The following is a 19,324-nucleotide window of genomic DNA, read 5'->3' as shown; positions in this document are numbered from 1 at the left end:
ATCTGCAAAAAGCAGAGATGCAATACTGAGGCCACCAAACCGGACCCCCTCTACGCCTCGGCTGCGCCTATAAATTCTGTCCATAAAAGTTATGAACAGAATCGGTGACAAAGGGCAGCCTTGCCGGAGTCCAACCCTCACCGGACACGAGTCCGACTTACTGCCAGATATGCGGACCAAACTCTGACTCCGGTCGTACAGGGACCGAACAGCCCGTATCAGGTACCCCATACTCCAGAAGCACCCCCCACAGGACTCCCCGAGGGACACGGTCGAATGCCTTCTCCAAGTCCACAAAACGCGTAAACTGGTTGGGCGAAACTCCCACGCACCCTCGAGGACCGTGCCAAGGGTGTAGAGCTGGTCCACGGCCAGGACGAAAACCACACTGCTTCTCCTGAATCTGAGATTCAACTTCCCGACGGACCCTCCTCTCCAGCACCCCTGAATAGACCTTACCAGGGAGGCTGAGGAGTGTGATCTCCCTGTAGTTGGAACACACCCTCCGGTCCCCCTTCTTAAAAAGGGGGACCACCACCCCAATCCAGAGGCACTGTCCCCGATGTCCACACGATGTTGCAGAGGCATGTCAACTCGCACACTCGGTGACCTCAACCCCAGCGGCAGATGCTGCGCTTCCCATCGCCACACGCAAGAAGACTTTGACAGGAAGTAGTCGATGAAAGGTGAGAAGAAGAAACCCGACACGTTTGACACCTGAGATGATGACGACGTTCTCACACGCCCAAAGATGACAACACCTGACTTTGGAGTGACTCAGCACTTTGTGCAACTTTATTCAAGAGATAAAATATCTATTGTGTGTGATGTCATAGGATAGGGTATCACAGATAGATGGTTCAGTCCAGTGTGTTGAATGACATCATGTATAATGTCGTTAATATACAACGGCATACATACTATGCTATCAGAGAGTATGATGTCATAGTAGTGGACCCCTACAAAAATCTGCAAATAATTGACACTCATTGTACTGCATTGAAATAAAAATACAAAAAATAGATACAAATTCCTGAATAAGCGTGAATATACCACAAATAAGCGTGGAGTGGTTTTTTTTAATTGAAAAAGAATTGGGGGGGGGAGGGAAGGTGAATCTGCGGTTAACGAACTGCAAATATGCGGGGGTCCACTGTATATGATGAGATCCGAGTGATTTTTGAGTCACGAGCCTTGTCCTCGTGTCGCTTTGTGTAAAGTTTGGCGCGTCAGTGCGCGCCAATGGCGTCGTTGAGGTAGCTGGAGGCGGCTGCGTCCTGCAGCAGCGTCTTGGTGACATCGTCGAGTTGTTGTCGGTACGCCAGGCGGTAGCGCAGGTAAACGTCGTCGCAATACGTCAGTAGGCGACGCACGTTCGCGGTCACGCCACAGGGGGCGCCGTCCAGCCTGAAATGCAAACAAGTGATGTCGTCACAATGTACGGTGAACCTCCCTGCCGTATTTGCAGTTTGGCACGGCAGTCACGTATTTGGATTTTGTATATGCGGCCAGTGACTCACTTCTTAAAAATGTCCTCAAAGAGGCCAGAGGTTAGTGGGCGGAGTCTCTTCAGCTCATCCAAGTAGGCAAAGTCGGCGTTAAGGACAGTCTTCTGGTACACCAGCTCCGCCCAGTCCGGACTGTAGCCGTACGCCTCCGACAACACCAACACCTTAAACGTGTGACGTCATCACGTCACGTGACATCATGTGACGTCGTGACGGCGGGCACCCACCTGGTAGCATCTGGGCAGCGCCACGGCGGCGTCCATCATATCAGCAGGCTGCAGGTTGACCAAGCGGAGGGCGGAGCCTTGATCGAGGAAGTGCAGCTGAAGCGTGACCAGCTTGGCCAATCGCACGCAGCGACTGGCCTGATGCACGCACGAGTCCTGTCACGCACACGCACACGTACAGAGTAAACGCGGCTGTCAGGCAGACAGGAAGTTGGCGATGGCGAGCCGTGAATGACCTTGGCGAAGCTTTCTGCGGCATCCTTGAGCAGAGACAAAACTTTGAGCAGAGAACTTTTGAGCTCCGGCGACGACACTGCTGACGACAACAAGCACACAAGGCACTGTGTCGTGATGCCTTGAGATATGAGCTTTTCTTTTTTTTTTTTCACTTCTACTTGCGACCGCAAACCTGAGATGCGAGCTAAACTCAACTCACTTGAAAACAACCAAACTACGTTGCACTACGAACGACTACCGCTAGCTTAAGGCTAAAAGAAAATCAACACCTCGTGAAAACTAGTTGCTGAGGGTCAGCAGCCAGTACAACTAGTTATAGGTGATAATATTGCTAACGAGTTACTACATGTAGTTATGGGAGGCCAACAACTTTTGTACAGTTGGCAATTCAAATTCTTTTTGGGGCTCGGTGCGGAACGGCCGGCAAAAGCGAGGGGGTTCGCCGTAGCCGTCGACATCTCACCCCAGGCCTGAGACCGGATGATCTTGAGCTGCGTCCGGGCCGCCATCTCGTGGTTCTCGCCGATCTCGCGCCTCATGCTGAAACACAGCGCCACCATGTTGTGCTTCTCGCTGTCCGCCGGCAGGCAGCACTTGATGTAGTCCAGCAGCGCAGTCTTCAGGCTCGAACTCTGGGGGCGGGGTGACACATCAGCATCAGTGCATCTGCGCGTGTGTGCACGTGCGCGTCGCACCTGTCCCCTGTCCATGTCCGTTTTCTTCCCAAGCAGCATCTCAAAGCGATGGTTCTGATGCAACAGGTCAAACACGTACGTCATCTCGTTGTATCTGCCAATTCCCGTCAGCACGCGCACCTGAACGCACCATTGCTTCCTTCAATTTCTACGACAACAGTTGGAAATGCCAGCCTTGGTGGTGAGTTCAATGTCTTGCAACTTATGTGGTTAGTTCAAGGTGTGGAACCGCAGCGTGTTAGTACGTGTGCAGGTTTTAGAAGAAGCGACGTCAGCGCTCACCAAGAGGCCGTAGTGCTCGCCGGGCGCCAAGTAGGCGTGGCTTAAGTGCCTGGCGGCCTGCAGGACTCTGACGATTCCTTCCATGTTACACGTCACGCTGAAGCAGTCGTGGGCCACGATCAGCAACTCCACAACTACAACAACAACGTGAGTGACTGAGACACAATCGTGTGTATTAGGCGTGTATATGTAGATGCGTTTGTGTGCGAGCGTCATACTGCAGCCGAGGTCCCGCAGCGGCACGCCCTTCAGCTTTTCCAGAACTTTGAGTCCGACCAGGTTAGGATCCTCACACAAAGTAATCAGCTGGACCAGCGAGTCCCGACCCTCTGCCGGCCGGAACGCTTGCCTCTCTGCGCACACACGAACATCCAAACGTAAGCACACACGCGCACAGACAGAGACCGTATGTAACGCAGCCACGTGAGCGTTGCAAAGGTGTCCGCTCTGTTGCCGCCACGTACCACTTTGCATCTGGTGGGCGTGCTGCTCCTGCTTGGCGCGCACCAACGCGGCCGCCACCATCGCGGCTACGACGTCGGCGGAGAAACTCTGAGCTCGGATGAACATTTGAGCGTTCCGGAAGCGTTCGGGATGATCGCGCAGCAGAAGCTTCTCGAGAACGCGGCCGGGGTCCTCGCTGCTCAGCTCCATAAAGGGACACTGCAGCTCCTGTCAACAGGCACGCACGCGCAAAGACACACACATACATGCACCCGCGCGCACACAAAAAGGCGCAAAGACGCACAGACATAAACGCGTAAACGCACACAAAAAGACGTGCGCACAAATACACACGCAAACACGAACAAATAGCCACATACACACAAAAGGATGCATATACACACACAAAAGGCGCATTAACACAGGCAGATAAAAACACACAAAACTGTGTCAAGACTCCAAGAGTTGTCCCGAGAGGACATTTGATCGATTAATCGATTGATTGACCTATGAATGGATGATGCTGCCGTCTACCTTGGAGAGCTGGTAGAGGCTGAGGACTTGTTTGCAGTAGCCGTTACCATGGCGACACTGCTCGGCCATCTTCTGCAACTGGACGGCGACGTCGTCTTCGGCAAGAGGAGGAAGCAGCGCGAAGGACGACGAGCTGCTCACAGACGGCGCTGACGAAACAAAAAGGTGACTATCACTTCGCGATGATGCTAACATGCTAGCATAGGGAGCGACGGTTCCAGATTGTCAAGTCGTGAAAACTAGTTGCAGACGGTCTGCAACTAACAAGAAACTAAATATGTGCGGGGAACAACGAATGAAATCTGTTTACAGATGGTAGTCAAATCATGAACATCAATGAAAAGTGGTCACCAACTGATGAAATCGAGTTGCTGACAGTGTGTTCCTCACAGGCGTGTAGGAGCCTCCGGGGCAGCACTTCGGGCTCATCCGGCATCTGGTGCGTTTGGGGTCCGAGTTCTCCGGACGCCAGGGCTCGGCAGCGCAGAAGCAGCCAGAGATCTGGATGGTAGAGCGAGAAGTATCGACAGGCGCGGCTGACTTCGTGGACGCTTCCCGCGTCCAACGCGGCGTCCAGCAGCAGCGCCAGCGTCTTCTTCTCCGCCGGCTCGAGGAGCGGATCCGCGTCCGCGCGTTCCTCGGCCGGACCGGGAAGTCCTTCCGGGCTGAGGAGCGCGTCCGTGCGGAGCTCCGGAATGTCGCAGAAGGAAAAGTCCTTCATGAAAAGGTCGTACGCGTTGACGTCCGGCGGAAGGAGGTTGAAGACGCTCTCCCTCCGCATGGCGGCCACCAGGGCGTGCTGTCGGACGCGGCCCACCCACAGCCTCTTCTCCAGGCTCTCCATCTGCTCCACTGGAGCCGGCCGGCGCAGTGACAGCCAGCGGGCGGCCGCGGCGAGCAGCAGGCAGCCTTCTCGGGCCGCCCGCAGCTCCGACTGAAACTCCGAGGCCGTCGACGACTCGGACAACGCGGAGTCCGCCTGGGACAGGAAAAAGCGTGCAGCCGAGTCGGGATCCACGTGCTCGTCCTCCAGCTGTTGGTGACACTTCCTCCAAAAGCACACGCGACTCTCTAGCCGGGACCACTGGCGCGTGGAACGCTGAAGCTCCAGCTCCTGGACCAGCTTCACAGCCACACAACCAACATGGCGCGTTTTAGAATCAAAACATCATACGGGTACACACAGGGATTCGAAACAAGGCCAGAAAAAATGCCGAGACAGGAAGTAGAATCATGGCGACAAGTAATGAGCAGACAGGAAGAAGAAGGTTGCTACCTGACACATGAGCAGCCGTTGTACAGGAAGTTGCGCGAGCGTGGCGACGCTTTGTGCTCGTGCGTAGAATCCTCTCGCCTGCAAAGCGTCGACAGTGGCCTGGAACTCCTCCTCCTGGACGGAGGACGAATTACATTGCAGCAACCTGGGAGACACCGCCACTCCTGAACCCTGCAGGAGGTCACTCAGCTGACTCAGCTTCCTGAAGTCGAGACCTGCACGCACACACGCACGCGATCAGAATCCACTTTCTTTTGCCAAGTATGTCCAAAAAAAAACACACAAGGAATTTGTCTCCGGTAGTTGGAGCCACTCTAGTACGACAACAGACAGTCAATTGACAGAGAACACTTTGGAGACTTCAAGGAGTGTACGCGGTTTAAAGTGACGAGTAGTGCGATCATCTGGGACAATGTCGATTGTGCAAATGTTGCAGATGTGATGTGACATGATAACAATGTGTCCATAAGCTCCTCCTTAGGGTGTTGTGTGTCCTCTCACCGTTGTCCTTGTTCATCATGTCGACGTCAGCCAAGACCTGCAGGAGGCGCCGCAGCTCAAAGTGTGAGCGCGCACACTGACACAACTGTAAGAGTAAAAACCACGCCTCGCTGCACAGCCACTGCAGTGGCAGACCACCAGGGGGCGCATCGCCGCTGATGCTCAGCTGCACGGCACAGGAAGGAGAAAAAGGAGATAAAGATGATGAGCCATGGAGAGGAGGAGTGGTGAAGTGTGAAGATGATGAATAAGAAGAGTGGTAAAGACGATGTGATAATAATGAGGAGTGGTGATGATGATGAGTGATGAGGCGTCATCAAGAAAGATGCTGATGATGAAGATGAGGCATGCTGCGTGTGCGTGCGTCGTTTACTGACTTTGGTGATGTTGGTGTGGAAGTTTTGGAGTTTGACTTTGGCTTCGGTGAAGTTCTTGTGGTCACAGCAGAGCAGGAACATGCTGAGCACGTCCAGCAGGGGGCAGTCCTGGCAGGACAAAAAAAAAAACAACAACAACAAAAGCACCATCAGGAGCTGACGCCCAAGACATGGCACATTTTAAATTTGGGGGTACAATTTTTTAATTGCCCTTTAACACACACACACACACACACAACAACCTCAGGGTGTAAGACAGTGGTGGTGTTTACCCGCATGAAGAGTTGGAACCCCCGCAGGAGGGTTTGGGCCCCCAGCAGGCCCCAGCCCAGGAGGGTCCTCCAGATGACTGACAGGTGGTGCAGGGTCCACCGATGGGGCTCGAGGGGGGGCGACAGGCAGGCGGCGACTTCCTGGGCGCTGACGTCGTCGATGACGGTGAGAAGCCACGTGCACAGGCACGGCACAAGCCCCGCCTCCTGTCAATCAACACACGCACGCTAAGCGATCTGGCTAACGCTAGTGGTGTGAGCTTTGACGGTAGGCGGGGCTAAGGTCACCTGTACACAGGCAGCGAGCACGGCCAATGAGTGGCTGCGATGCGTCAACGCCTCCTGCAGCAGGTACCTGCTAGGCTCCGCCTCCTCCTGACTCCGCAGCAGCAACTGGAAGAGGCCTCGGGGGGACGCCGGCGCCCCCGAGGACCCCCGGGTGTAGAACGGCAGCTCACCAAACGCCACGTGAAGGTGGTCCTGGAGGGCGGGGCTAAACTGAGACACCAGAGAGCCAACCTGGCCGTACAGGAAGTAGAACCAGGGTAAGACAGGAAGTAGAAAGTGACGAGACCGGAAGTAGAAACATGGTGGTCACGTCACCTGCTGTGCCGTGAAGTGATGAAGTTGTACGAACAACAGGAAGTTGAGGAAGTGTCCGTCACGCGCACAGTGGGCGGGATAAATGCTGCTGAGAGGAAGTCCGTGAAGACGACAAAACTCCACTGGCAACGACCAATCCTGAGCCGCCTCCCACGAACATCTGACCGCACAAAACAAACATGACCACGATGACGGCGAAGATGACAACGACGATCTTACAAACAACGATGACGATGATGATGCTCACCTGTTGACATCTTTGACTTCCAGGCTGTCAATCACAGCTGCTTCCAGGTAGCCAATCAGCTCCTCCGCTGCTCCTGGCTCCGCCTCCACCAGCTTGACACCTTTGGACACTGACGATGCCGTGTGCGTCTTTACAAGCTACTTTGCGTTTATAAGTTGTGCGTCTGTTTGTGTGTAGATACTGTGTATGTGTGTGCGAGAGAGTGCTGAGACCGTGTGTGTTTGTGTGTCTACCCAGTGTGTGCAGAGGCCGCGTGTGTCCACAGTGCGTTTGCTTGAGTTTCCAGTGCGTCCAGACGGCGTTGAGGACCTTGACGTCCACTCGCATTCGGTGGCTGCCGAGGCCGAGAAGCTCACAGAAGCAAACTGCGGCCGACACCGCCGACGGCGAGTCGAAATTCCGCACCGCCAAAATGTGTACCCGCTGCCGGGCCTGCTGCAAACTGACACGCATGCGCACAAGCTCAAAGGCTGATCTCACCAGTGACACTGAGCGGTTCATGTCTCACGTTTGGCCGATGCGCTGGCAGCCGATCAGCTGCTGCAGCAGGAAGGTGGCAAAGGCGACGGCCGGCCGGCCGCGTCGCAGGTAGTACGGGAAGTCCAGCCGCTCTACCAGCGCGAAAGCGTCCACCAGGTGCAGGCTGGAGAAGTGAGGTAGCTCCGTGGTTTCTGCGGCGACGCGGAACACACGAATTCAGCTGGCCGTCACGCGATCGGGTAGCGCGTGTGCCAATCGACCCACCGACGGAGTTCAGAGAGTTTGCCGCCTGCCAGCCGAACAGTCGGCAAGGGTCCAGAGGATGCAGTGCCTGCAACGACCACGAGGAGGCACTGAGCACCACAAGCAGCATTTTTGAAAACTTGTGACCACAATATTAAAGATAAACCCATTCAAATATACTAATTTGTGGCTGCCCAATAGGCAGACAGTGTATTGTGAATTTGTATTTTGAGCACATTATAGCTATTTTATTTATTTTCTTGGCCCACCTGCAGAAGGTGGTACACGGACACGTCTGTGAAGGGGCCGGGCGCTCGCTGTCCTGCCGGGAACAGCGCTGCCTTCAGTTTGGGGTACGCCGTCAGCGCCATCTTCATCAGCTGAGGGTCCACTGAGCACTCCGCCCGGGAACGATTTTCACCCTGCACCACCACCTGCCAAACAGGAAGCAGCCCACAACTCTGTGAAAGGGGGACAGGTCAGGGTGAATGAGTGTGGAAAGTAGTGTGAAAGGGGCACAATTAGTGTATAAGTCATACTAACTTAAACTATAAAGGGATAGAAGTTGGCATAAAAGGGTATGTGTCAGTGTGAGGTCTTTGTAAAAAGGGTGCAAGTCAGCGTGAAAGTCCAAGTCAGCGTGAAATAAGTAACGTAAGGGTCAGTGTGAAAGGGGGTCGCGGGCACAAAGCCGACCTGGTCGATGCCCCCTGGGGCGAACATGATGGTGGCGAGGGCGAGGAGGCTGTGACCCTCCAGAAGAAGAGAACTGAGGGACGGCGGACTTCCTGGTAGGAGAACTTGAGCGCACGTCAGACTGGCCTGGTAGACCAGCGCCGGCTCTGAAGGACACACAGGAAGTAGAAGAAGAGAATAACTGTGATTAGCTAATGTGTGAAAAGAGGCGGGTCTTGGGGTTATCATCATCCAATCTACTGGTTTCACATCTATCTTGTAAACAATGAACAATGGCGACCAGATTGATTCTCCAACTGACAATGACTTGTCGTGTGATAAAACGGTCGGGGCAAAAAAAAATTATTATTATTATTATTTTTTTTAATTAAGTTGGGGCCACTGAAGTTAGTCGGAAGCGCTTATATGTGTATTTTACTAGATAAATCCCGTATACCTATGCAACTACCGGTATGCATGCGTTTATTTATATACAGTAGATCTATGCGACGTCCCACCTGTCAGGTTCGTGGTGATCTCTTGCATTTTCACCATCAACTCCGACCAGGGCTGGGTGTGAGTCGGGCCTCCGTTGGACAGCACAGGACAGTTCCTGGGAGTCAACCTGCCCACAAACAACACGCTAGACTTTCCCTCACAAGATAAATGAAGTACCTACCGACCCACCTACCTACTTACCCACAGTGCTGTGAAAAAAGTGTTTTCCCCGTTCCTGATTGTTTTGCTTACTTATCACACTGAAATGTTTCAGATCATCGAAGCAATTTCAATCGCACCAAGACAACCCAAGTAAATACCGTAATCCCGCTTTCCTTACCACCCCGTGATGGACTTTCCAGGTACGAGACTTCTGGCCCACCCACCGTGCATAAGTGGCTCATGGGAGCGCAATTGCGTCAGCGGTTAACTGAATCAAAACAAGTGATACGATGTTTAATTTATTCATTAAGGGGAAAAAAATACCAACCTTTCTGACCCAAAGTGAAAAGGTAATTGCCCCGTGAACACTAAATACAATCAAGTGTTTTGCAATTGCTGTGGTGAATTTCTGGTGACACTCTAGTTCGCAAAACTGTTTGAACTCACATATTGGATTTTTTTTCCCCCAACATGAACTGCAAGTTTAACATCTAAAAAGTGGCGAGCGCACCTGTAGTGCTCCAGGTAGGCGTAGAGGAGAAACTGCAGGTGGCGCTCCAGACACCAACCGATGACCCGCGAATGGAAGTCCAGGCCGAGGTGCCGAGGGACGGGCGGCGGCGACGACATCAGACCGTCGGCCTGAGCTACGCGCCACAAAAGTTGATCCAGATCGGACAGCTCGTCAGGGATGAACACGCCCCGCCTACGGGGGTGGGGAATATGGCGGCGTGAAAGCAAGAAAACAAGTCAGTGTAGAAGAGGTATAAGCCAGTATGAAAGTGAGAAAGGGGTACGAGTAAGCGTCAGAGGGGAACACGTTAGTGCGGAAGGGGTACACACATGTCAGTGTGTAAGGGTTATGTCGGCGTGAAAGGCGTACAAATTAGCGGGAAAGTGGTAGAAGCAAATTTAAAAAAAGGCGTATACAGTATGTCAGCGTGCAGGAACGACACAGGAAGTCTTCGACGTGTTTGGCCGCATGACGGTGGTGAACGCGTGTCCCACCTGGCGAGCGTGTCCAGGATTTCCTCCCTGAGGAAGCGGCTGCTCAGCGTGTTGCCGTTGACCACGTCCGCCGTCAGCTTTGGCCACCGGGCGGCGCCAGAGGCCTCGCCGCTCTCCATCCAGGACACCAGGGCGGCGTGGTTGTGCAACGAGGTCATGTGACCCCACAGCACCGCGGCCTCGCACCAGCTTAACTCTGAACATCGCATCAGGGATGTACGTTCAGTTTCAATACAGACAAAATTGTTGGTACCCCTCAGTTCACAAAAGACAAAACCCACAATGGTCACTTAAATTCAATTATATATATATATATATATATATTATTATTTTTTAAATGATTCTGTCGAACCACAATTCAAAAGCATTGTTTGATTTTCACTCATTGAAACAATGCGGCCACATGAGGAATGTTGGCTCTCCTACCGCAACGCTGGCGTCTGGACAACAAGATGGCCGCCCTGCTGCTCTGTTCCCAGTTCATCACCCAATCCAGCCTCACTTCCTGCCAAAGCCCCGCCTCTTGCTGCTCACGCATTTTCTGTCCCAGTAATTCCTCCAGGACGTCCCCGCCTCCCGCCGCTTCCTCGCGCAGGACCAACTGTAGCGGCCTGGACGATGGGCAGGTGATGTCACGTTATCACGGCGACCGCCAGCGCGGCCGCTCGACGGCGGGTTTGGTCACCTGCTCCCCGAAGCGCCGTCTGCGTGGCGGCGAAGCGGTAGAGAGGCCAAATGCGTCGCCTCCTTGATGAACGCCATGCTGCCCAGCTCCTCCTCGGAAAAGTAACGCCGTCTGCACAGCTCCTCCCCCTGACGAAGCAATGACGAGTCAGGAAGAAAATGAACAAAACCAACACCGTGTGACACTAACATGTGATGTCACACATGAGCATATGACTAAGTGTAAAGGGGGTACAAGTCATTGTAAAAGGTGTATAAGTCAGTGTGAAAGGGGTACGATATGGCAGTGTGAAAGGGGGTACACGTCAGCACAAGACAGGAAGCAGACGACTGACCACAAAGTCCCTGAGGTCCCTGTCATGCGTGTAGACGCAGATGCGATGCAGTTCCTTCTTCACGTTGAAACCCTGACAAAAAGACAAGAACAGGTGTCGTTGGAGGAGGAGCTAAAACAGACTTCCTGTCCAGACACCCACCATGTTGGTGAGGAGCGTGATGGCGGTCGGGAGGTCTCGTCCCTGCAGACACGAGTAGACCAGGCGCAGACCCATCGCCCGCAGGGCCGGAAGACGCCCCTCGGGGAGGCCTCGCCGTCTAAACACCGCCTGGGCTCTGGGGATCTGATTGGTCAGGACGGACAGGCGGACCACTTCCTGTAAAAGGGTTATATGCCCGTTTGAAAGGGGAACATGTCACTGTAAAAGTGTTACACGTCAGTGTAACGGTGCGTTCACACTGGACGCGAATTGAACCATTTGCAACTGTTGTTGCTTGTACTTTACTGTGAGACAAGCTAGCAATAGCATTAGCTAAAGTTTTAGCACAGCCACTGCCCACCAGTGATACCAAAACAAAAACAAAAAACAAAACTGACACAACACTGGTTTCCGGTTACGTGTGTCGCGAATGAAGCGAATTCCCATTCGGCGTGTACACAGCGATACACAACTCCCACGATCATGCTAGTAAAACGAGGTGAAAGTTTGCTTCGCGTCCGGTGAGAAGGCAGCATAAAAGCGTTACGTTTCAGTGAACTGGGAAGGGGTTAAATGTCAGTGTGAAAGTCATACATGACAGTGTGAAAGGTGCGCGCCAGTATGCCCGACGGAAGGCCACGCCTCCTAAACACCTCCTGAGCTCTCGGAAACTCATTGGTCGGGACTGAGCGACTGAAAACTCCCTGGCGTTCCCTGGGGGGGGAAATAAACGAGCAAATGAGGAGTCACCTGTGTGTGAAGCCCCTCCCACTCGTCCTCCTCCTCCTCCACGGATGCTTTGTGGTCTTTGGTGCCGTGTGCAGGCCACGGATATTTCTTCAAGAAGGTCCTGAGCTCTGTCAGGTACTCGCTCAGGACGTCCACGCATCCGCGCACGTCTTCGTCCTCATCTGCACAACGCACACCCGCACACGATGCTAATGCTAAAGTAGCATTGTGCTGTGTGTGCACGCTCGCCGTCTTACAGTTCTTGTGCGTTAGCACGTAGCGTATCTGCGCGTTGACGAAACTCAGCGTGACGTTGAGCAGCTGCTCCGAGAACTGGCGGCTCTGCGCGTCGTTGCTCGATTCCCTGATGGCGGCGCACAGCAGGTCCAAGGCGGGACATAATGTCTGGACGCCTGTGCGGAGGAAAACACGCAAACATTGTATGTGCATTCCCCCCCCTCACCCCCACCCATTTTCTCCTCAAACGTTGGGTCGTACGTTCCGTGAAGCCGGCGTCGCTGGGCGCCGTCAAAAGATCTTCTTTGCTCTTCAGGTAGAAGTCCACCGTGTCCAGTTGCCGGTTCTTAACTCCCGCCTGCAGGACGACAGCGGCGCACAAAATGGACGACGCGGGCGAAGGCACGCCGGCGGGACGACTCGGGCTCCGCCTCCTACCTTCAGGGAGTGGATGGGGATGGAGCAGCGCCCCCATTTGTTGAGGTGACAAAGCGCGTCCGCGGTGGCCGCGCTGCCGAACATCATCAAGCTGCTGAGGAGCTCCCGCTGCGACACCGAGAACAAAACCTGGAACATTCCCGACTCTGCGCAGGACATCGGACGAGCACCAATCAGAAATCCCAAAGCTGTTTTTTCTTAAACTAAAGTGAAGCCCCTTTGTGCATTTATTCCATATTCTTAATATCCGGCTTACGGTCCATTAAGTAGTACACTTTTTTTCCTCACTAGTATGACAATTCAGCGCACTAGTAAAATGACTGTCATACTACTAACACTGCTAAACTGTGCGCTCCTTGACATGTATGTGCTACTAGTGAAGCGCTATAGATGTTGACTAGAAGAATGCTATGTTGTCTTTCATAGTACTAGTCGCACGCAGTTGTACTACAGCAGTAACATGTAGTTCGACGAGTACGCCAAATTTGCCCTACTAGTGAGGATGTCGAGCATACTAGTACACGGAGCTATAGCTGGATATCAATGATCGAGAATATTTGCTTCTATTTGATGGCTTAGCCTTGACATCCAACTTAAGCTTCCTGTACTAGTACATTGTTCATACAATTCGGCACACTAGTAGAATGACTGTCTTACTAACAGCTGGACATCAAGGATGGAGAATAAATGCTCAAGGGGCTTCCCACAGACTCACTCTTGAGGAGCACAGCGTGATGTTTCTGTCCGCACAATTCCACCGCCGCCGCCGCCGTCGCCTGGTGGTAGCTCACGCTCCCGGACCCCAAGTCCCACAGGACGGCGGTGGTCCGCATGTTTGCGGGGGACGCTAGCACCAACATAGCGGAGAAGTCGCAGACGGACAGCAGAGACGGGACGGACAACTCCGGGACGGCCAGGGCGACGGTGGCGCCCCCCGCAGGGACTCGGGCGCGGGCCGGCGGCGCGGCCGGGAGGGACCCGTGGCGCGGGAGCGACGAGGACCAGGAGGCGGCGACCGGTCGGAGCGCCGAGGGCGAGGAAGACTTCTGGGCCGCGTTGAACATGGACGCCAGACGAGACCCCCAAGACCTGCTCGGGGAGTCCGAAATCAGAACTGCGAGGCGGGTGGACTAACCGCGAGGTCTGAGCGCCAAAAATAAGAAATCTGAGCAGGAGTTCACCGGTCAGCATTGAAGTCGCGTCCCAGCGCGGCCAGGCTGCAGTTGGCGCTCGTCACGTTGTCCTCGTCCATCGGTCGCTGGGGTCTCAGGGGCGGGCCGGTGGGCGTGGCCTGACACAGCAGGTGCTCGGGGTTCCTCCTGGAAGAAGACGAGGACGACGGGGGAGGTCAGAGAGGGCGGGGCTAGGTCATCGCATTCACACGCACACAAACGCATTTGAATAATCAATTCAGCTGTGTTTTTGTCCAGTAATGAAAAACAAAAATATTTAATCTTTTAAATAAAACCATCACCAAAAATAATAATACAAATAGTACAAAAATCAATCAAAAAATATTACCTGCTTTGTTGAAAAGGTATAATCCATTTTTTTTATTTAAAATTTAAATAGTGCTATAATTTATTAATTTATTACTAATGATCATCTAAACTAGATTTTAAAAAGATCAATAATAATTTATACTGTAAATCATATAAATATATCATTAATAATACAAAAATATAAAAGTACAAAACTCAAAAAACTTCTGTGAAAAGGTATAATCAATTCCAAAATATTATTGTTAAACAATCAAATATAACAATGATCGTAAAATACTTCAAATTAAAAAATATATATTTTAAATAAATCATAAAAAAAATAAAAACAAAAATCGAACAAAAAAAAAGACCTATTTTGAAGACGTACAATGAATATAAAAAAAATATAGAATTTTAATATTTCATCAACTATCATAAATTAACTAAAAACGATAGAAAATTTAAAAAGAATGTTAAAAACAATTATATCTTATTAATTAATAGCATGCAGCACATAAGACAATATATTATTATTATTATAATAAAAAGAGAAAGAAAAAAAAGAAGAAAAAGATGATGATGAACTCTACCCGAAGTAGTGGTCAAGGTCGATGGCGGCGGCGGCGTTGTCGCGCGTCACGACGACGGCTGTGCTCATGTCGGCCGACACCTCCAGGTGGCGCAATCGTGACCACGTGGCGGCCGTCTCCGTCTCCGCCGTGAGGCTCCCGCTCAGGTAGGCGGGAACGTCCACGAAGGCCAGCAGGTCGCCGTCGGTGACATCGTAGATGGCTGGGCGCCCAGTTAAGAGGTTTGAACACCATCCTGCTCCTTTTGTTTGTCGCTTTTTCGACAAATAGTCGTTCGAGGGGTCGGAGAAGTCACCGACTGCTTTTGCGAACCACCTCCTCTCTATTTGCAGCCAATTAATAGAGCGACGTAATCGCCCAGCCCTACGTGAAAGTCGCCATGACAAACCCTTGTTGTTAATGATAAATCTTCAATCTGGTATACGTGCGAACCTACGTCCGCATTTTGGATATTTTAATATAAAATACTTTTTTGTGGATGTGTCACTTTTAGTGTAAAAAGCTCTGGAAAGCTTTTGAAAAGTTCTTTTAACTCTACATATATGTATACATCTCGCGCCATAAACAGGGGTTAACTATACGCAAAACAAACAAAAGTCATCGCCCCGGCAACCATGTCTACGCACTGAGGATACAGATGAGTCCGCTCTCGCCGAGGGTGAAGGCGACGTGTTGGCGCACGCAGCAGCGGACCGCAGCCGCGGCGCCGCCGCCCTCCGCCGGGCTCAGGCGGCAGCAGCTGAGCGCCCGTGCGGCTTTCTGCCCGGGCGACCACTCCAGCCGCAGCAGCCGGTCGCCGTCCAGGAACACTTGGCAGCGTCCCGAAGCAAATGACAGCACGCGCGCCACCTGCGGGGCGCGCGCACCTAGACATGCAATCGTGACACATGAAAGCGTTAGAACCAAGGCTCCACCTCTGAGCTTCATTCACGCCAACACGGTCGCCATACTGTTAGCTTTTTTTTGCTAGAGACATAAATTAAGGTGGTGCCAGTGCTGGAGTACTCACGCTCGTCCTGCAGGAGGCGCTGTGCAGGACACTCGCCAGCTGGGCGAACTGAGAGCGACATTCCTCTCCGGGTGTCCACCTCCAACATCCTCAGCTGGCAGCTGGAGCCCACTGCCAGCAAGCGCTTGGCTCCGCCTCCTCCAGGCCCAGCAATCACAGGCTCCTCCCAGCTAAAGCTGCGGGAAGAACGAACACGCTTCAAATGACTGACGCCAAAGAAAGCACGTACAAATAAAAGTTTCCCGATGGGTATCGTGTGACTGCGGAGGGCTTCCGCTGAATCCACGGAAGCAGTAAACAGTCGGTACGGAAAGCATTCACACCCCCCAAAGATCTTTCACTCTTTGTTATATTGCAGCCTGCGAGGAGGAATGGCAGACGATCCCCAAATCCAGGTGTGAAAAACCTGTTGCATCATTCCCAAAAAAGACTCCTGTGGCTGTATTAGCTTCAAAATACCTGGTCTGGAAGTATCCAAACAAATATCGAATTCACTAGGAGCTATTTGAAGGTTTAGAATTACAGTAACATCTAGTCTAATTTCCGTTACCCTGTCGATGGCATATCATATTCTATGTTAGCATTTAGCTAGAGGATTTGCCTCTCTTTTGGGGGGGAAGTGTGCCAGCCAGAGTGGGCTAACAATTGCTATGAAGGTAAAAGAAGGGGACTCACTCCTGGTAGCATCCGTCCAGCAAGACCGGAGCAGCCTCCTCGTCGGCCGGGTCCCACAACACCAGCGTCCCGTCGAGCTCCAGGCAGCCGAGCAAAGTGCCGCCGGGGGCCAGCTGAGCCTTGACCACGTCGGCGACCTCGCGCCAGTGCCGCTTGCCCGGCAGGAGAGCCACCTCCAGGGCGGACGCCATCTTGTCCCCAGGAGGAAACTTCTTCTTTTCGGACAACACGCCGAAGCTCACAAAAACGCGTCCAGCGGAGCCATTTTTGGTGAACTCCCGGTCAGGTGACACAGTCCAGGTGTCAGCTGACTGCGTCTGACCAATGAGAGGACAAGCAAAGAAGGCCCACTCAATCAAAAGACGAATATCAATTCTGTGAGTTGCACGTCAGTCACGTTAGCAAATCACATCAGACCATTCATTTGCTCTCAAGCCATAATACAAGCTTTTCATTTACTCGGATTAACATTAGTGGTAACAACCAAACAAATGTGTGGGAACATTCGAGCCGTCCGGAATGTCAACGGCAGACTTTTTTTGTTCCGCTTGCAGCCGGCACGACTGCTCGGGCATCGATTGCTTTTGCCGGAAACAAAATGTCCGCCTGCCGTTGTTATCTAGCGACTTGGGTGAAAAAGAGAACTGCTGACGCGCTGCCTTCTTTTCGAGTGTAAAAGTCAACTTTTTTTGTTTTTTTTTGTCGTGTTATCGCAGACCATCACGCACGGTGCCACACTTTGACGCCAGGAATGTTCCGAGGAGCAAAAGAATGGAAGAGAAAGCCTTAGAAGTGTACGGTGGGTGGCTCCGTTGAAAAAGTGCTCGTTTTAACAACAGCCGCCGTTCGGAAAAATGACTTGATTAAATATAAAGTCGTCATCGGCTTCAAGTTTGCTCTGAAAGGATTTTTTTATTTTTTATTTGTGAGCGTGTGTTGCTTTTATTTTTCGGTGCTCTGCTGCGTTCATATTTTAATGACGTAATATTAATTCCACGTTTAAAAAAAAATAATAATAATAAAAATAAACAGTTTCTTTCTTTCGATTGTATTTGATGTGATCTGATCTTTTGTGGTTCCCGCCGCGCCAGACGTGATCCGATCCATCCGAGACCCGGAGAAGCCCAGCACGCTGGAGGAGCTGGACGTGGTGACGGAGAAGTGCGTGGAGGTCCGGGAGCTGGGCCCCGACGAGTACCTCATCGTCATCAAGTTCTCGCCGACCGTCCCGCACTGCTCCCTGGCCACGCTCATCGGTCGCTCGATCTCGGCCGCTTCCCGTCGTGCGCCTCATCCTCATCCTGACTGTTTTTTGTTTTTGTGTGTGTCTGTGTGTGTTTTGTTTGTCATGCGTGCAGGTTTGTGTTTACAAGTCAAGCTGCAGAGATGTCTGCCCTTCAAACATAAAGTGAGTGCGCCACTGACAACGGCCACATGACGTCATATCGCCAATGTTGGGAATCCCTCTCCGTCTGCCTGCTTTGGTGCCATCGACAAACTGTGCTCCATTTGGACAAAAGTAGTGCTTTGCCACCACTTTGTGGCCTCTACAATCAAAATGCACCGGAGCGCCGACGCTGCCTGCTGTCAGTCGCATCGGTTGGCGTGCGACAACGTAAAAAACAACAAGCGCCGGCGCTCCCCTTCCCTTCCATATTTATGATGGCCGTTTACGTTAGGATTGAGCGGTTGCGTTTGGATTTCCAGTGAACTCCACACGTCCGTCGCATAATAAAACCCCTACACAGCGAGCGAGTGATTCCCAACAGAGTCGCTAGTGTGCACTAGTGACAAAAACCTATTTCTCGTCAGCTGGAGATTTACATCAGCGAGGGAACGCACTCCACCGAGGAGGACGGTAAGTCACTTTACATCTTTTAATTACGCGTCTCGTCTGTCATTCGTGTATGAACCTAACTCGCCAACCCTGACTCGAACCCTATGGCCAATTCATTTTAAATTGCATTCATTCTAAACAACATATATTCTATTAATTCAATTCACGTATTGTTTTAATCCACAGAATAAATTGCGAACATAATGACTAACATATATTTATATATATTACTTGAAATACATTTTTATACTCAATCCATATAAAATGTGTGCTGCGTTTTTTTGCGCGTTTTGCTTTCAGTCAACAAGCAGATCAACGACAAGGAACGCGTGGCCGCCGCCATGGAGAATCCCGACCTCAGGGAAATCGTGGAGCAGTGCGTCATCGAACCTGACGACTGACTCATCACGCCGCGTGTGTGCGTCTCCGTATATGTGTGTGTGTGTGTCTGTGTATGCATGTAAAGCGTGTGTATAGATGTGAAATGTGTGTGTGTGTCTGTAGATGCAGGCATCTTGGCCTAAACTCCCATAATTCCTCTCTGCCGTGGCGATGGGTCGGAGGTGTCTGATTGCTATTCTGCTTTCCTTCCTGGACATAAAAGTTCGAGATTTTCTTTTCCATGGTGACACGCACGCACGCACGCGCGCGCAAACTCACGCATCAATGCAAATGTCCTGTTTGTGCGTTGACTTGCTGTCAGGAAAGTTTTATTAAAAGCACCGTCAAAGGCGTCTGACTAATTGTGATGACTTCAAGTGGAGTTTGCAGCTTTTGAAAACACCTTTTCTTCGACAAAATAACATTGTATGTCATATGAAGCCAGGGAGATCGCAGAGGATTGGGGGTGGGGGGGGGAGGCAGTAAAACAAAGAAATATGAATTATACGATTGTACAG

At 51.9% G+C, this 19,324-nt stretch overlaps 2 protein-coding genes across 10 annotated transcripts; one reads left to right on the top strand and one right to left on the bottom strand.

The window, feature by feature from the left end:
- Nucleotides 1-766: 766 nt before the first annotated feature.
- On the bottom strand, nucleotides 767-16,959 carry spg11 (SPG11 vesicle trafficking associated, spatacsin). 8 transcript variants are annotated; one of them, XM_061764977.1, is made up of 40 exons: nucleotides 16,589-16,959; nucleotides 15,914-16,089; nucleotides 15,540-15,770; nucleotides 14,905-15,106; nucleotides 14,015-14,152; nucleotides 13,549-13,922; nucleotides 12,834-12,979; nucleotides 12,657-12,753; nucleotides 12,416-12,571; nucleotides 12,180-12,340; nucleotides 11,430-11,606; nucleotides 11,289-11,360; nucleotides 10,955-11,082; nucleotides 10,696-10,880; nucleotides 10,270-10,465; nucleotides 9,773-9,967; nucleotides 9,120-9,226; nucleotides 8,623-8,768; nucleotides 8,196-8,387; nucleotides 7,948-8,014; nucleotides 7,712-7,874; nucleotides 7,437-7,645; nucleotides 7,204-7,312; nucleotides 6,957-7,116; nucleotides 6,642-6,872; nucleotides 6,354-6,560; nucleotides 6,082-6,189; nucleotides 5,705-5,870; nucleotides 5,204-5,418; nucleotides 4,318-5,050; nucleotides 3,928-4,076; nucleotides 3,414-3,621; nucleotides 3,168-3,302; nucleotides 2,950-3,083; nucleotides 2,668-2,787; nucleotides 2,436-2,604; nucleotides 1,972-2,051; nucleotides 1,736-1,891; nucleotides 1,521-1,672; nucleotides 767-1,407 (listed from the first exon to the last, which is right to left on the bottom strand). In XM_061764977.1, the coding sequence occupies exons 1-40, from the start codon at nucleotides 16,777-16,779 to the stop codon at nucleotides 1,230-1,232; spliced, it is 7,119 nt and encodes a 2,372-aa protein (XP_061620961.1). In that variant the 5' UTR covers nucleotides 16,780-16,959; the 3' UTR covers nucleotides 767-1,229. The 8 variants fall into 8 exon arrangements, 7 of the variants coding, with proteins under 7 accessions (XP_061620961.1, XP_061620958.1, XP_061620957.1 ...); XM_061764974.1 differs by having other exon boundaries at nucleotides 6,354-6,557; nucleotides 16,589-16,891; XM_061764973.1 differs by having other exon boundaries at nucleotides 1,972-2,048; nucleotides 16,589-16,890.
- Nucleotides 16,960-17,051: 92 nt separating this feature from the next.
- Nucleotides 17,052-19,159, top strand: ciao2a (cytosolic iron-sulfur assembly component 2A). 2 transcript variants are annotated; one of them, XM_061765008.1, is made up of 6 exons: nucleotides 17,052-17,387; nucleotides 17,680-17,844; nucleotides 17,947-17,996; nucleotides 18,401-18,446; nucleotides 18,726-18,843; nucleotides 18,930-19,159. In XM_061765008.1, exons 1-5 carry the CDS (start codon nucleotides 17,360-17,362, stop codon nucleotides 18,824-18,826), a joined length of 390 nt encoding a protein of 129 aa, XP_061620992.1. In that variant the 5' UTR covers nucleotides 17,052-17,359; the 3' UTR covers nucleotides 18,827-18,843; nucleotides 18,930-19,159. The 2 variants fall into 2 exon arrangements, with proteins under 2 accessions (XP_061620992.1, XP_061620991.1); XM_061765007.1 differs by having other exon boundaries at nucleotides 17,057-17,387; nucleotides 18,726-19,159.
- The last annotated feature ends 165 nt before the right edge of the window (nucleotides 19,160-19,324 follow it).

This window comes from Phyllopteryx taeniolatus, unplaced genomic scaffold (genome assembly GCF_024500385.1).
Source record: "Phyllopteryx taeniolatus isolate TA_2022b unplaced genomic scaffold, UOR_Ptae_1.2 contig_24, whole genome shotgun sequence".
Taxonomy (NCBI): domain Eukaryota; kingdom Metazoa; phylum Chordata; class Actinopteri; order Syngnathiformes; family Syngnathidae; genus Phyllopteryx; species Phyllopteryx taeniolatus.
Note: the sequence above shows the minus strand (reverse complement) of the source record. Positions and strands in the feature narration are given on the sequence as shown.

What these genes read in the sequence shown, in the direction of transcription:
- spg11 (XM_061764977.1), bottom strand. Translation starts at nt 16,779, where the DNA reads ATGGCGTCCGCCCTGGAGGTGGCTCTCCTGCCGGGCAAGCGGCACTGG. An exon ending in GACCTTGACCACTACTTCGG is followed by an intron (nt 14,153 to 14,904) that starts GTAGAGTTCATC and finishes GTCTTCTTCCAG; the next exon opens with GAGGAACCCCGAGCACCTGC. An exon ending in GACGGCGCTTCGGGGAGCAG is followed by an intron (nt 10,881 to 10,954) that starts GTGACCAAACCC and finishes CCCATCGTCCAG; the next exon opens with GCCGCTACAGTTGGTCCTGC.
- ciao2a (XM_061765008.1), top strand. Translation starts at nt 17,360, where the DNA reads ATGGAAGAGAAAGCCTTAGAAGTGTACG. An exon ending in CTCCCTGGCCACGCTCATCG is followed by an intron (nt 17,845 to 17,946) that starts GTCGCTCGATCT and finishes TCATGCGTGCAG; the next exon opens with GTTTGTGTTTACAAGTCAAG. An exon ending in GCACTCCACCGAGGAGGACG is followed by an intron (nt 18,447 to 18,725) that starts GTAAGTCACTTT and finishes TTTTGCTTTCAG; the next exon opens with TCAACAAGCAGATCAACGAC.